At 35.3% G+C, this 12947-nt stretch overlaps 1 protein-coding gene across 1 annotated transcript in view; it reads left to right on the top strand.

Annotated features, from left to right (window-relative positions):
- HTR3B (5-hydroxytryptamine receptor 3B) overlaps positions 1-12947 on the top strand; it is a 36827-nt gene that overhangs the window by 7550 nt on the left and 16330 nt on the right. Inside the window, exon 3 of the mRNA XM_032639823.1 lies at positions 866-1026. Coding sequence (XP_032495714.1) covers positions 866-1026 — 161 coding nt within the window. The remainder of the gene's footprint in view (positions 1-865; positions 1027-12947) is intronic.

Raw genomic sequence — 12947 nt, 5'->3', positions numbered from 1 at the left:
GGCAGAGTGAGAGAACAGATATATTTTTGAGGAGAAAAATATGAATTGGAATCTCACTAATCCCATTATTCAGAAATCCACACAAATTTTTGTGTTCAACTGGTTTGTCCATGTTTCTGCTTTAGGCTTTCTATGTGATTTTGAATTACGAAGAGAAAATCAAAAGAAAAATCCAAAGAGGAAGTTAAATGTTGGCTAAGTGCATAGGAAGTTTTCTCCTATGTACCGGGAGGGGGTGATACAGGAAAAAAGAAAGGATGTTGTCTCCAATATGCAAGATTGTTGTAAAAATGGAACTGTAAGTGAAAGTTTGCATCCTCAGAGATGGGGTTGATTTATTTATCTTTACAATGAGATTTCTCCATTGGGCACTTAGACCATCAGCTTACTTTGTTTTTTTTTTTTTTTTTTTGCTTTTTAATTGAAGTATAGTTCATTTACAATGTTTCAGGTGTACAGCAAAGTGATTCAGTTATAGACACACACACACGTATTTTTTTTCAGATTCTTTTTCATTGTAGGTTATTATAAGATATTGAATATAGTTCCCTGTGCTATGCAGTAGGTCCTTGTTGTTTATTTTATATACAGTAGTGTGTATCTGTTAATCCCAAATTCCTAATTTATCCCTTCCCCCTCTTGCCAGTTTGGTATCCATAAGTGTATTTTCTATGTCATCAGCTTACTTTAAACAAGTGTCTGCCGATAAGCCTGCTAGTTGGCTGTGAACTTAAGCAGTTCGGATGAGCTGAAAACTATATCCTGCTAGGAGCCCCTGAGTCCTGAGCAGTCTGAAGTGTCCTAAAGATGCTAAGTTCCTTTTATTTTCATAAACGATGAAAACGATGATCGTTTTCTTTTTCAGGAATCCTGGCCATAGATACCCCTCATCCCAGGAGTTCTGCTCTGCATCATCTCACCAAACAGCTATTACAAAAATATCGCAAGGAAGTGAGGCCAGTTCACAACTGGACCCAGGCCACCACAGTATACCTGGATGTGTTTGTCCGCGCTGTGTTGGATGTGGTAAGGACCATCTTACCATCTCCTAGTCCCACCATTCTTTTGTAAAACTACCTGCTGTTTATGCAGGGGTCTAGGAGAAGTTTTATTCTTGAGACTCTCGTTGAGCTGATAGAGAAGTTGTGCTAGACTCAGCAGTGAGCCTGGGGTAAATATTTATTAGGCAAATCATGCTTTCTAGGCCCCGACTTACATTGTGAGGGCAGATATAGAAATAGGAATTTCTATATCTAGAAAATATTCCTAGAAATAGGAATTTCACAGAAATAAGATGTTTTAAGAATTGTGGTCATAGGTCACAGAACATATTTTATGAGCATTGCTGAAACCAAAAATGGTAATAGGTATTATTTTCTATGGTTCACATTTCTTAGTGATAGTAGCAGGTTTATGAAACAACTTCTACAACTTACTGCCTGAAATTTTAAAAGGGGGAAAAAGTGCCTTGCTATCCTGAGTTTTTAAGGGAATTTATACCTAAGGTATTTGCTAAGGGTAGTGGGAAGATTTGTTTATTAAAGCACATCTTTCCTACTATGTCTGAAAAATGGGTTGTTGTGGGTATTAAATGAGAAAGTGCATGTAAAGCAGTTAGCAGAGGTCTTAGGAAGCCCTCAGTGATGGCCCGTATAATTATCTCTGCTTCTTCTTTCTTCTTTTTCTTAATCACAGTCTTCAGTATCAATAGATCCCAAATTTCTTTTGATTTCTTTTAAAAGCAGACTTTACTGAGCTTGTTTGTTAAAGTAGTTTAATAATTGTTTTTCAATTTACTTCTCAAAATTTTTTTCCAATTGAGGTATAATATACAGATATTGAAATGTACAGTATGAGTTTTGATAATTGCATGCACCCACATAATCCACATCCCTATCAATATGTCAAACATTTCCATCACCCCAGAAAGATCCCCCATTTCCTTCCCAGTCAATCATCATCCCCTCCATCCACAAGGACAACCACTGTTCTGATTTCTTTCATCATAGATTATTTTTGCCAGTTCTAGCACTTCTTAAGAATGAAAATTTACTGTATGTTCCCTACTGTGCCTGGATTTTTTCACTCAGCATGTTTTTGAGCTCCATTCATGTTGTTGTGCATATCAGTAGTTTTTCTTTTTTATTGATAAGTAGTATTTGGTTATGGCTATACCATGATTTGTTTATCCATTCTCCTGTTGATAGGCATATGGGTTGTTTCCAGTTTTAGTGTATTATGAATAAAGCTGCTGTGAACATTTCTGTACAAGTATTTTGGTGTATATATGTTTTTATTTCTCTTCAGTAAAACCTAGAAGTGGAATAACTGCCACTTCTCATAGGATAGATGTACATTTAATGAGAAACTGCCAGACTGATTTACAAAGTGGTTGTACACTGTATACTCCCGCCCATCAGCTACGAGTGTTCCCATTTCCCCACATCTTCACCAACATTAGGTGTTATCAATCTTTTTAATTTTAGCCATTCTGGTAAGTGTGTAGGGATATTTCATTGTGGTTTTTCTTTATACTTCCCATGGCTAATAATTAGGGGCTCTTTTTTTATGTGTTTATTGGCCACTTATATATCTTTCTTTGTGAAGTACCCGTTTAAGTCTTTTCCTATTTTTTATTGTGTTGGTTGTATTTTTATTATAGATTAATAGGGATTGCTTATATATTCTGGACACAAGTCCTTTGTCATCTATGTATTGCACATGTTTATTCTCAGTCTGTGGCTTGCCTACTCATTTTCCTAATGGGTCTTATGATGGACAGAAATTTTTAAATTTAATGAAGTCCATTTTTTACCAGTTCTTTATGGTTAGTGCTTTCTGGGTACTGTCTAAGAAATCTTTGCTACTACAAGTTTACCAAAATATTTTCCTATATTTTCTTTCAGAAGATTTATAGTTTTTAGCTCCTTAGATTTAGTTCTGTGATCTTGAGAATTAATTTTTGTAATGGTGTGAGGCATAGTTCAAAGTTTTTTGCTGTTGTTTTGTTTTGTTTTTGCATTTAGAAAGGATTTGTTCCATCACCATTTTTTGAAAAGTCTTCCCTTTCCCCGTTGAATTGCTGTGATGTCTTGGCTGAAAATTAAGTTAACTTATAAGTGTCAGACTATCTGATATCTTGAAATCAGATAGTGTAAGTCCTTGAACTTTGTTCTTCATTTTTAAGATAGTTTGGCTTTTTAGAACCTTTGTACGTCTACATAAATTTTATATTCAGTTTGTCACACTTCATTAAAAAAAAAAAAACCTGCTGAGAGTTTGCTTGGAATGGTGTAGGGCCCACAGAGAAATTTAGGGGAGAATTGACATTTACCAATACTGAGTTTTCCAGTCTTTGAATATGGTATGTCTCTCCATTTATTTGGGTCTTCAGCAGTGTTTTAGAATTTTAAATGTAGAAGTTTTATACATATTTCCATTAAAGTTATCCCAAAGTATTTTTGATGTAGCTATAAATATTACTTAAAATTTTAAATGTTCTAGTTATTTGTTGTCATTATAAAGAAATAGGATTCATTTTGTATGCTGACTTTGTGTCCTGTGACCTTGCAAAATTCACTTACTAATTCTAGTAGTTTTTCAGATTAATATTTTCTACATACACAATCATTTCATCTGCAAATAGTTTTACTTCTTTCTTTTTTAGTCTGTGTACCCTTTATTCTTCTTGTCTTATTGCATTGCCTAAGACCTCTACTACAGTGTTAATGGAAGTGGTGAGAGCAGACATTTTCATTTGTTTCCATTCTTACAGAAAAATCTTTCACCATTAAGTGTGACGTTAGCTATAGATTTTTCATAGATGATCTTTATCAGGTTGAAAAAGTCCTCTCCTATTTTCTATGTGCTGAGAGATATTTTAAAAATCATGAATGACACTAAATTACATCAAATTTTTTCTCAATCAATTTGAATGATCATATGATTTTTCTGTTTTATGCAGTTAATATGGTAAATTATTTTTGATTGATTTTCAAATGTTAAACCACCCCTACATTCCTAGAATAAACCCCACTTGATCTTGATATATTATCCTTTTTATATATTTCTGGATTTGAATTCCTACTTATTGTAGGTTGCATCTATGTTAATGAGGAGTATTGGGCTATAGTTTTATTTTTTGTAATGTATTTATCTGGTTTTGGCATCAAGGTTATGCTGGCTTTATAAAACTAGTTGAAAAGTGTTCCCTCCTCAATTTCCTGAAGGAATAGTGTAACATGGATAATTTTCTTCCCTAATGTTTGATAAAATTCACCAGTAAAACTACCTGGGACTGGAGTTTTCTTTGTGGGAAGGTATTTAAATATAAATTCAATTTCATTAACATATATAGGAATATTCAAATTTTCTATTTCTTCTTGTGTCCGTTTTGGTAATTTGTATTTTTCAAGGAATTTGTCTGTTTCATCAAAGTTACAAATTTATTTGTTCATAATATTCTCTTTTAATTCTTTTAATGTCCAAAAGATCTCCAGTGATACTGCCTCTTTCATTCCTCATGTTGGTAATTTGTGTTTTCTCTTATTTTCCCTTGACCAATATTGCCAAATATTTATCAATTTAATTTATTTATTTAAAGAACCAAATATTGGTTTTGAATTTTCCTTATTGTTTTCTATTTCACTGATATCTACTCTTATCTTTATTTCCTTTCTTCTACTTACTGTGTACTTAATTTGTTCTTCTTTATCTTGTTTCTTAAAGTGGAAAGTTATATCATTGATTTTAAACCTTTTTTCTTTTATAATTTTAGCATTTAAAGTTTTAAGTTTTCCCCCAAGCACTAATTTAACTGTATCCTATGAAATTTTGATGCATTTTAAAATTTGAGGTAAAAATTATATAGACTGAAACTCATCTTTTTTTAAGATTTATTTATTATTTACTTTATTTATTTTTAGCTGCATCAGGTCTTAGTTGTGGCATGCGGGATCTTCATGGAGGCATGCAGGATCTTTTGTTGCAGTGTGTGGGCTTCTCTCTAGTTGTGGCATGTGGGTTTTCTCTTCTCTGGTAGTGGTGCGTGGGCTCCAAGGCTCCTGGGCTCTGTAGTTGTGATGCACAGTCTTAGTTATCCTGTGGCATGTGGGATTTTAGTTCCCTGACCAGGGACCAAACCTGCATCCCCTGCATTGTAAGGGGAATTCTTTACCCCTGTACCACCAGGGAAGTCCCTGAAACTCATCTGTTTTAAGCCAGTCCCTTCCCCCTAGCCCCAGTCTCTGGCAACCACAGATTTTCTTTTTTCTCCCTATAGTTTTGCCTTTCTAGAATGTCATATAAATGGAATCATATTGTATTTTATTCTTTGTTTTTGGCTCCTTTCACTTAGAATAATGCCTTTGAGAGCTATCAGTGTTGTGTTGTTGCATATGTCAGTAGTAGTATTCTATTGTACAAATGTACTGCAATTTGTTTACTTATTTACCAGTTGTTGGACATGTGATGTGGGTTGTTTCCAAATTGGAACAATTATGAATAAAGTCACTATAAACATTTGCATACGTTTTCAATTCTGTTGGATAAATACTTAGGTGTGGGATTGCTGTGTTGTATAAGTCTATGTTTAACTTTATAAGAAACTGCCAAACTGTTTTCCAAAGTGGCTGTGTTGTTTTGCATTCCACCTGCAATGTCTGAGAGTTTCAGTTCCTCCACATGATTGCCAGCACTTGATATTGTCACTCTTTAAATTTTAGCCATTCTAGTAGATTTGTCACCACAAAGTAGATTTGTGATATCTCGATGTGGTTTTAAACTTTCATTTCACTAAAAACTAATGATGTTGAACATCTTTCCATGAGCTTACTTGTCAACTGTATATCTTTTAAAATAGAGTATTCACTCAAATCTTTTACTTTTTAAAAAATAGCACTGTTTATTACCTTATTATTGAGTTGCAGAAGTTCTTTATATAGTTTTGGTCTATTTTTGGGTTCTATTCTGTCCAACTAATCAATATATTTCTCCTTACACCAATACACTGTGGCAATTACTGTGCATTACAGAAGTCTTGAAATCAGATAGTGTGAGTCTTCCAACCTTATTCTTCTGTTTTAAAATTGTTTTGACTCTTCTAGGCACTTTGCATTTCCATATAAACTTAAGAAAATTCATCAACTTCTATTTTAAAAACTACCAGATTTTTATTGAGATTGCATTAAATCTATAGATAAATTTAAGGAGAATCAACATCTTAACAATAAGCTTTCAATCCATGACAGCAGTGTATCTCTCCATTTGTTTAGTTCTTCAATTTCTTTGCATAATGTTTAGTGCTTTTCAGTGTTCTACACATATCTGGTTAAATTTATCCCTAAGTATTTCACATTTTTGATGCTATTATAAAAGATTTTTTTTTTTTTTTTTTTTTGTGGTACACGGGCCTCTCTGTTGTGACCTCTCCCGTTGCGGAGCACAGGCTCCGGATGCGCAGCTTCAGCGGCCATGGCTCACGGGCGCAGTCGCTCCGCGACATGTGGGATCTTCCCGGACCGGGTCACAAACCCGTGTCCCCTGCATCGGCAGGCGGACTCTCAACCACTGCGCCACCAGGGAAGCCCTATAAATGATATTTTTTAATAAGAAAGAGAATTAAAATTTTAATAATATAAATGTTTTTTTAATTTTGGGTCTCTGTTACTTACTAGCATACAAAAATATAACTGATTTGTATATATTGGCCTTGATCCTGTGACCCTGCCATCTAATTAATTTTTGAGTCTTTTTTGTATATTCTTTCAAATTTTCTCTGTAGAAGATCATGTTGTCTGTGAATAATGAAAGCTGTATGTCTTTCTTTCCAATCTTTATAGCTTTTCTTTCCTTTTATTGCCTACTGCCCTGACTCGAACCTCTAGTGCAATGTTGAATAGAAGGGTGCACTGTTTTATAAATGTAAATTCAATAAATGTGTATATAGTATTGTTAAAATCTCCTATAACAATTTTTTTTGTCCAGTTGTTCTTTAATTTCATAGAGAGGGGTATAATAATCCCCAATTATAATTGTGGTTTGTCTATTTCTCTGCCCTGTTATTAGATGCATACACATTTAAGATCATATGTCTTCTTAACAAACAGAACCTTTTACCATTTTAAAACACCTTTCTTTATCTCTGGTAATATTCTTTTTCTTGAAGTTTTTTTCTTGCTTACTTCTTGCATGGTATGTATTTTGCCATCCTTTTATTTTCAATTTCTGTGGTACTCAAAGTCATCTCTTAGACAGAGCATGTAGTTTGGTCTTTCATTTTGTTAAACTTTTTATTTTGAAATAACTATAAATTTATAGGAAGTTGCTAATAAATTTATAGGGAGGTTCTGTGCACCCTTCACCCCCAATGCCCCCCAATGTTAACATCTTGCGTAAATACAGTACAGTATCAATACTAGAAAATGGACTTTGGTGCTTATTCAGATTTCTCCAGTTTTACATATACTCATTTGCATGTGTGTGTATGTTTCTCTATAATTTTTCCATACGTGTAGCTTTGTGTAACCACCACTACCACCACATCAAGCTACACAATCATCATCACAGGGCTCCCTGGTACTGTTTCTTTATAGCCACAATCCTTTCTCCCCTCTAACCCTCAGCCCCTGGCAACCAATAAATACCTTCTCTATCTTTATAATTGTGTCATCTCAAGAATATTATATAAATGGAATCATGTAGTATCTTACCTTTGAGGTTGGCTTCTTTCATTCAGTGTAATTCCCTTCAGGTTCATCCAAGCTGTTGTGTGTATCAGTAGTTCACTCTTTTTCGTCGCTGAGTAGTGTTCCAGGGTATTGCTATTTTAACCTGTCAACCTATGCATTTTAATGGAAGTGTTTTGTCCATTTACCAATACCATCTTGCTATTTGTTTTCTAGCTGTCGCATCTGTTTTCTGTTTTCTGATCCTCTTATCCTGCCTTATTTTGGATAAATTAAATATTCTTTAATATTTGATTTTAGTTCCTCTGAAATCAAATTAGCTTTTCTGCAATCCCTCTGTGTATTATTTTTAGATGTTATTTTAGGGATTTCCATATCCATCATTAACTTAATACAATGTATTTAGAATTAATGTTATTACACTTCATATAAAATGTACAAATCTTACAACAGTAAAATTCTATTTACCTGTTCCCCTTACATTTACATATATAATATGCCCTACAATACAGTATTATTATTTTACTGTACTTTAAAAAATAATTCAATAATTTCTCTTTAATTTATTTTAATGGATGTGTTTCTCTATGTTAATATCTTAGTGCTGCACTATGAATCATAGACTCTGATTTTTTGACTGAGACTCAGGTATTGAAATTGATGAAAACTACTTCAAAACTGAAAGTATAAATTTTCTGTTATAATATGGTTTAAATTATTTTTTATCCAATGAAGTTATTTTAGCATAATTTTCCTCGAGCTTAGATAAACCCCTACTCATTATTTCTTCGTAAGCAGGTACATTTATTTATTTATCTTTAACATCTTTATTGGAGTATAATTGCTTTACAATGGTGTGTTAGTTTCTGCTGCATAACAAAGTGAATCAGCTATACATATACATACATCCCCATATCTCCTCCCTCTTGCGTCTCCCTCCCACCCTCCCTATCATACCCCTCTAGGTGGACACAAAGCACAGAGCTGATCTCCCTGTGCTATGCGGCCATAAGTAGGTACATTTAAATGCAACACAAAAATTCCTCCTTTTAGCACACAATTTCACTTTTCTCAGCTTTATTTTCCCACTCACACTAGTAAAGGTACTCTATCTAAGATCCTAGGAAATACTGTTTAATTAAATGCCAGAAAACGCCCACCCTTACTATCCAAAAGACCTAGTCTCATACAAAGCCCCAATAGAAAACTCCTTTAAATCTCTTTTCTATTTGGATGTTGAACTAGAATTTGGGAGACAATTTTCTGGGGCTGCATCTTCACTTACTTAAGAGATATTAGTCCTTGCTATTTAATTGTCAGTGGGTTATTATGTCTATATTGTTTATCGGACCTTGTCCAAAGGGAAAAACATGATTTGAATAAAGACACTATATGAACCATGTTATATGAAACTCCAGGGAAGAGATAGAATCAGCCTTGAGTTAAGAGCTGAAGACAGGTTTCTAGGTCTCTCCTCTTTCTTCTACTTTCTGAGTTCATATTGGTGAAGGTGAAGTAGAATTGCTCAGGCTTGCATTTAGAGGCTTATTTGGAGATAAAGAAAAGGAGTAAAGTCTTTATTTTACTAATTCCCTTGGAACAACTGTATCAAATTGAAAGTTTTAATCTAACTCTTTCTTCCTACCCCAATAAAAGAAAATAAAATTATATCCCTTATGGTGGGTAAGGAGAATACCATTATTTTTTCAAAGATACGCTTTTCTCCACTGTTGTGAAATATACTATTTTTTTACAAAAATATGTTAGACATATTTTATTGGATATGGAAAACTTGCCTTCAGAAATATGGAAAAATCTTATATTCCATCCCTCTAGTTTTATCCCTATCTACTGTCTTAACTTTATCTTCTACATGTACTCAATGCTACAATGAACCTGAACTTCTTGTTTCTTGCCTATATGCTGTTAATTCTGCTATTTCCTCCAATGAATGTGTTTTCCTCTTCATTTGCCATCTATCAAATATTATAGTCCTCAAACCTCAGCTCCTAAGAGAAATTTTCCTCAATTCTCCAAACTGACAGCAATGTCTCCCTCTTTTGAATCCAACGAAGTATGTATATTTCTTAATGCCCATAGTTAGCTGTTAAAATGTCACATACACTAATAGCTACTTGAGGGAAGGATTTTCTAACTCATGGTCCTATTTCCCACAAGATGCAGCATAGTATACCTTACTTCAAAGCTACTGGGTAGATATATGTCTAACCAATTAATTAAGATATGTGAGTACAATTCTAGGGTTGTCTTTATGAATGACTTAGTCTAATATAATTTGCAAATGTCTCTATTACATTCAGGTGGGCTGCTCCTAAAGTTCGTTCCAGAGGCAGGGCTGGTTTGAAGGACTTGATAAAAATCACTCACAAATTCTGCTCAGACACGGACACTCCCAATGTGAACAGATAACTTGTTGGATGCATCTACCAGCAGCTGAACTGCTGGCAACTTTCGTTTGGAGTGAAGAGCTTTCAGCCCAGCTTTCATCAGTGCACCTCCCTTCCGTTATGTTTTGCCTCCTGTTTTGTTTACGTGAAAGACTACAGTCTTGTCTTAGAATTTCTGGGTATTATGTGTACCTTAGGGAAATCTGATTGTAGAGATAATCTACTAACAGGGAAGAGTTTCCATTTGTTTCTATTGAGTTTTGTCAATTCTGAATCCAAGATTCCTTTGTATTCCAGTCCATTGACTAGAGACTCCCAGCCAGACGTTGAGGCATCTGTTTCTATAGTCTTTGGAACTGGGAAAGATAAATAAGAATGTGCAGGAATTATCTGTATATTTGCTAACCACCAATTTAGATCTAAATAGACTCCCTCTGTTAGGAAGGCTAATGAATTCCAATTCTCTGAAATATCCTTTGCTTTTAACAAACAAGATGGAAGGCATCTAAAGAAAAAAATAAAAGAAAGAGATGCACAGAGGGAAAAGCTGTGAATAATGCCACCAGAGAACCAATTATGTTCACCAGCTGGCATTGAGAAACTTGTTTCCCTTGACAAAAAAAAAGACTTCAGTTTTAGCTTCAAACTTCTTTTTGACATTGTGTTCTTTAGGGCTGAATGACAAATCTTCCCAGACACCCCCATAAGGTATTAGGAAAAAAATTCTTAACACTATTGTTACGGGTAACATGACAAAGGGCTTGGCAGGAAGAGAAAAACAAGCGAAGGCATCAACATGGCAGTTAATAAGAGCCAACTAGGTAAAATGACAGTGAAAATGAAACATTAATACGTAGAGACCTTCCTCCCCAGACACATGACTGAGTCAATGAGTTATATTCACAACTTGTCATGACAGTGATAAAGAAACTGGTTGGGACACTTCATAGATGTAAAAGTATATTTGTTATGAAAGAGTAGCTAAAAGCTGTATTTCTCAGTAACAGAAACAACATTTTGGACTTTTTCCATTGTTAAGGGGGGACCCTCTCTGATTGCAGCTAAGCCTAGAACTGTGTCTTTTGTGTGTTAGTGGGTGAGATGATCTATTTCAGGCTCTCTCAGCCAGTAAAACTTGGAAGAAAGTGGTGTCACCCAATCTTGGGCTCTCAGTAGAGGTCTTTTTTTAACTGCCCTGAGCCCCTCAGAGCCTATCTTGGCTGGGAGTCCTCTCTGTACCTCCTCCAAGCTGTTTCTTAGGGAATTACTTGTGAATTCAGTGTTTACATTTTGTACAGTCAGTCCTCCATATCCGTTTTGTATTTGCAGATTGAACCAACTGTGCCTCAAAAATATATTTTAAAAAATTTTCAGAGACTTCCCTGGTGGCGCAGTGGTTAAGAATCCGCCTGCCAATGCAGGGGACAAGGGTTCGATCCCTGGTCCTGGAAGATCCCACATGCTGCGGAGCAACTAAGCCCGTGTGCCACAACTACTGAGCCCATGTGCCACAGTTACTGAAGCCCACGTGCCTAGAGCCCACGGTCCGCAACAAGAGAAGCCACCGCAATGAGAAGCCTGCGCACCACAACAAAGAGTAGCCCCTGCTCTCTGCAACTAGACAAAGCCCGCACACAGCAACAAAGACCCAAGGCAGCCAAAAATAAATAAATAAAATAAATAAATTTATTTTTAAAAATTCCAGAAAGTTCCAAAAAGCAAAACTTAAATTTGCCATGCATCAGCAACTATTTACGTAGCATTTCATTGTATTGGGTATTATGAGTAATCTAGAGATGATTTAAAGTATACTGGAGGATGTGTGTAAGTTATATGCAAATACTTCTCCATTTTATACATAAGGGTCTTGTCTTGAGCATCTATAGATTTTGGTATCTGAGGGGGTTCTGGAGCCAATGCCGCATGGATACTGAGGGACAACTGTATACCATTTTAAAACCTGCCTTTCTCATGTATCTATTTGAAGTTCATAAAAATCTGCAGAGCAAGTTCACTCCAACTAACCTTTGCTGAACCACTGAAGTAGAGTCCCTCTGTATCTGTGCACAATCCCTTTTTTCTCAAGGTATCTAGAAATGTTTATTCAATAGCAACTTGCTTTTTTGATTGCAAAAAGGGGGAACTTTAAAAAGTTTATTGTTTCTCTTTCAAATGATGCCATCCTGTGTACACCTGTATAGTCTGAGCACTACACAATTCCAGGTGCACCCCCCGCAAGAAGTAAATGACAATGGCTCCTCCCTACCCCCCACCCAGCGTGGATTGAAGAGAGTGGTAGTCTTGACCCTATGCACAAAGATTTTATATATATATATATATATATATATATATATATATTTTTTTTTTTTTTTTTTTTTTTTTTTTTTTGCGGTACGCGGGCCTCTCACTGTTGTGGCCTCTCCCATTGCGGAGCACAGGCTCCGGACGCGCAGGCTCAGCGGCCATGGCTCACGGGCCCAGCCGCTCCGCGGCATGTGGGATCTTCCCGGACCGGGGCACGAACCCGTGTCCCCTGTATCGGCAGGCGGACTCTCAACCACTGCGCCACCAGGGAAGCCCCAAGATTATATATTTTTGATGTGATTGGATAACTGACTGGATAATTAATTTAATATACTTTGTTCTGGGGAGGAAACTGGAGCTGTTTTTTGCTTTCATGCCATAACTCCCCAACTCTATTATTTTACTGAAATTGGTATTACACTTAATATTACAGAAATACAAATGTTATTTAAATGACTCCTTAGCTTTGAACCAAAATCAGTAAGTGTTTTACACATTTTATTTTTAGTGCTGAAAAATATTCTATTGAATGGATATGTACCACATTTTG

This window comes from Phocoena sinus, chromosome 8 (genome assembly GCF_008692025.1).
Source record: "Phocoena sinus isolate mPhoSin1 chromosome 8, mPhoSin1.pri, whole genome shotgun sequence".
In the NCBI taxonomy this organism is placed as follows: Eukaryota; Metazoa; Chordata; class Mammalia; order Artiodactyla; family Phocoenidae; genus Phocoena; species Phocoena sinus.
Note: the sequence above shows the minus strand (reverse complement) of the source record. Positions and strands in the feature narration are given on the sequence as shown.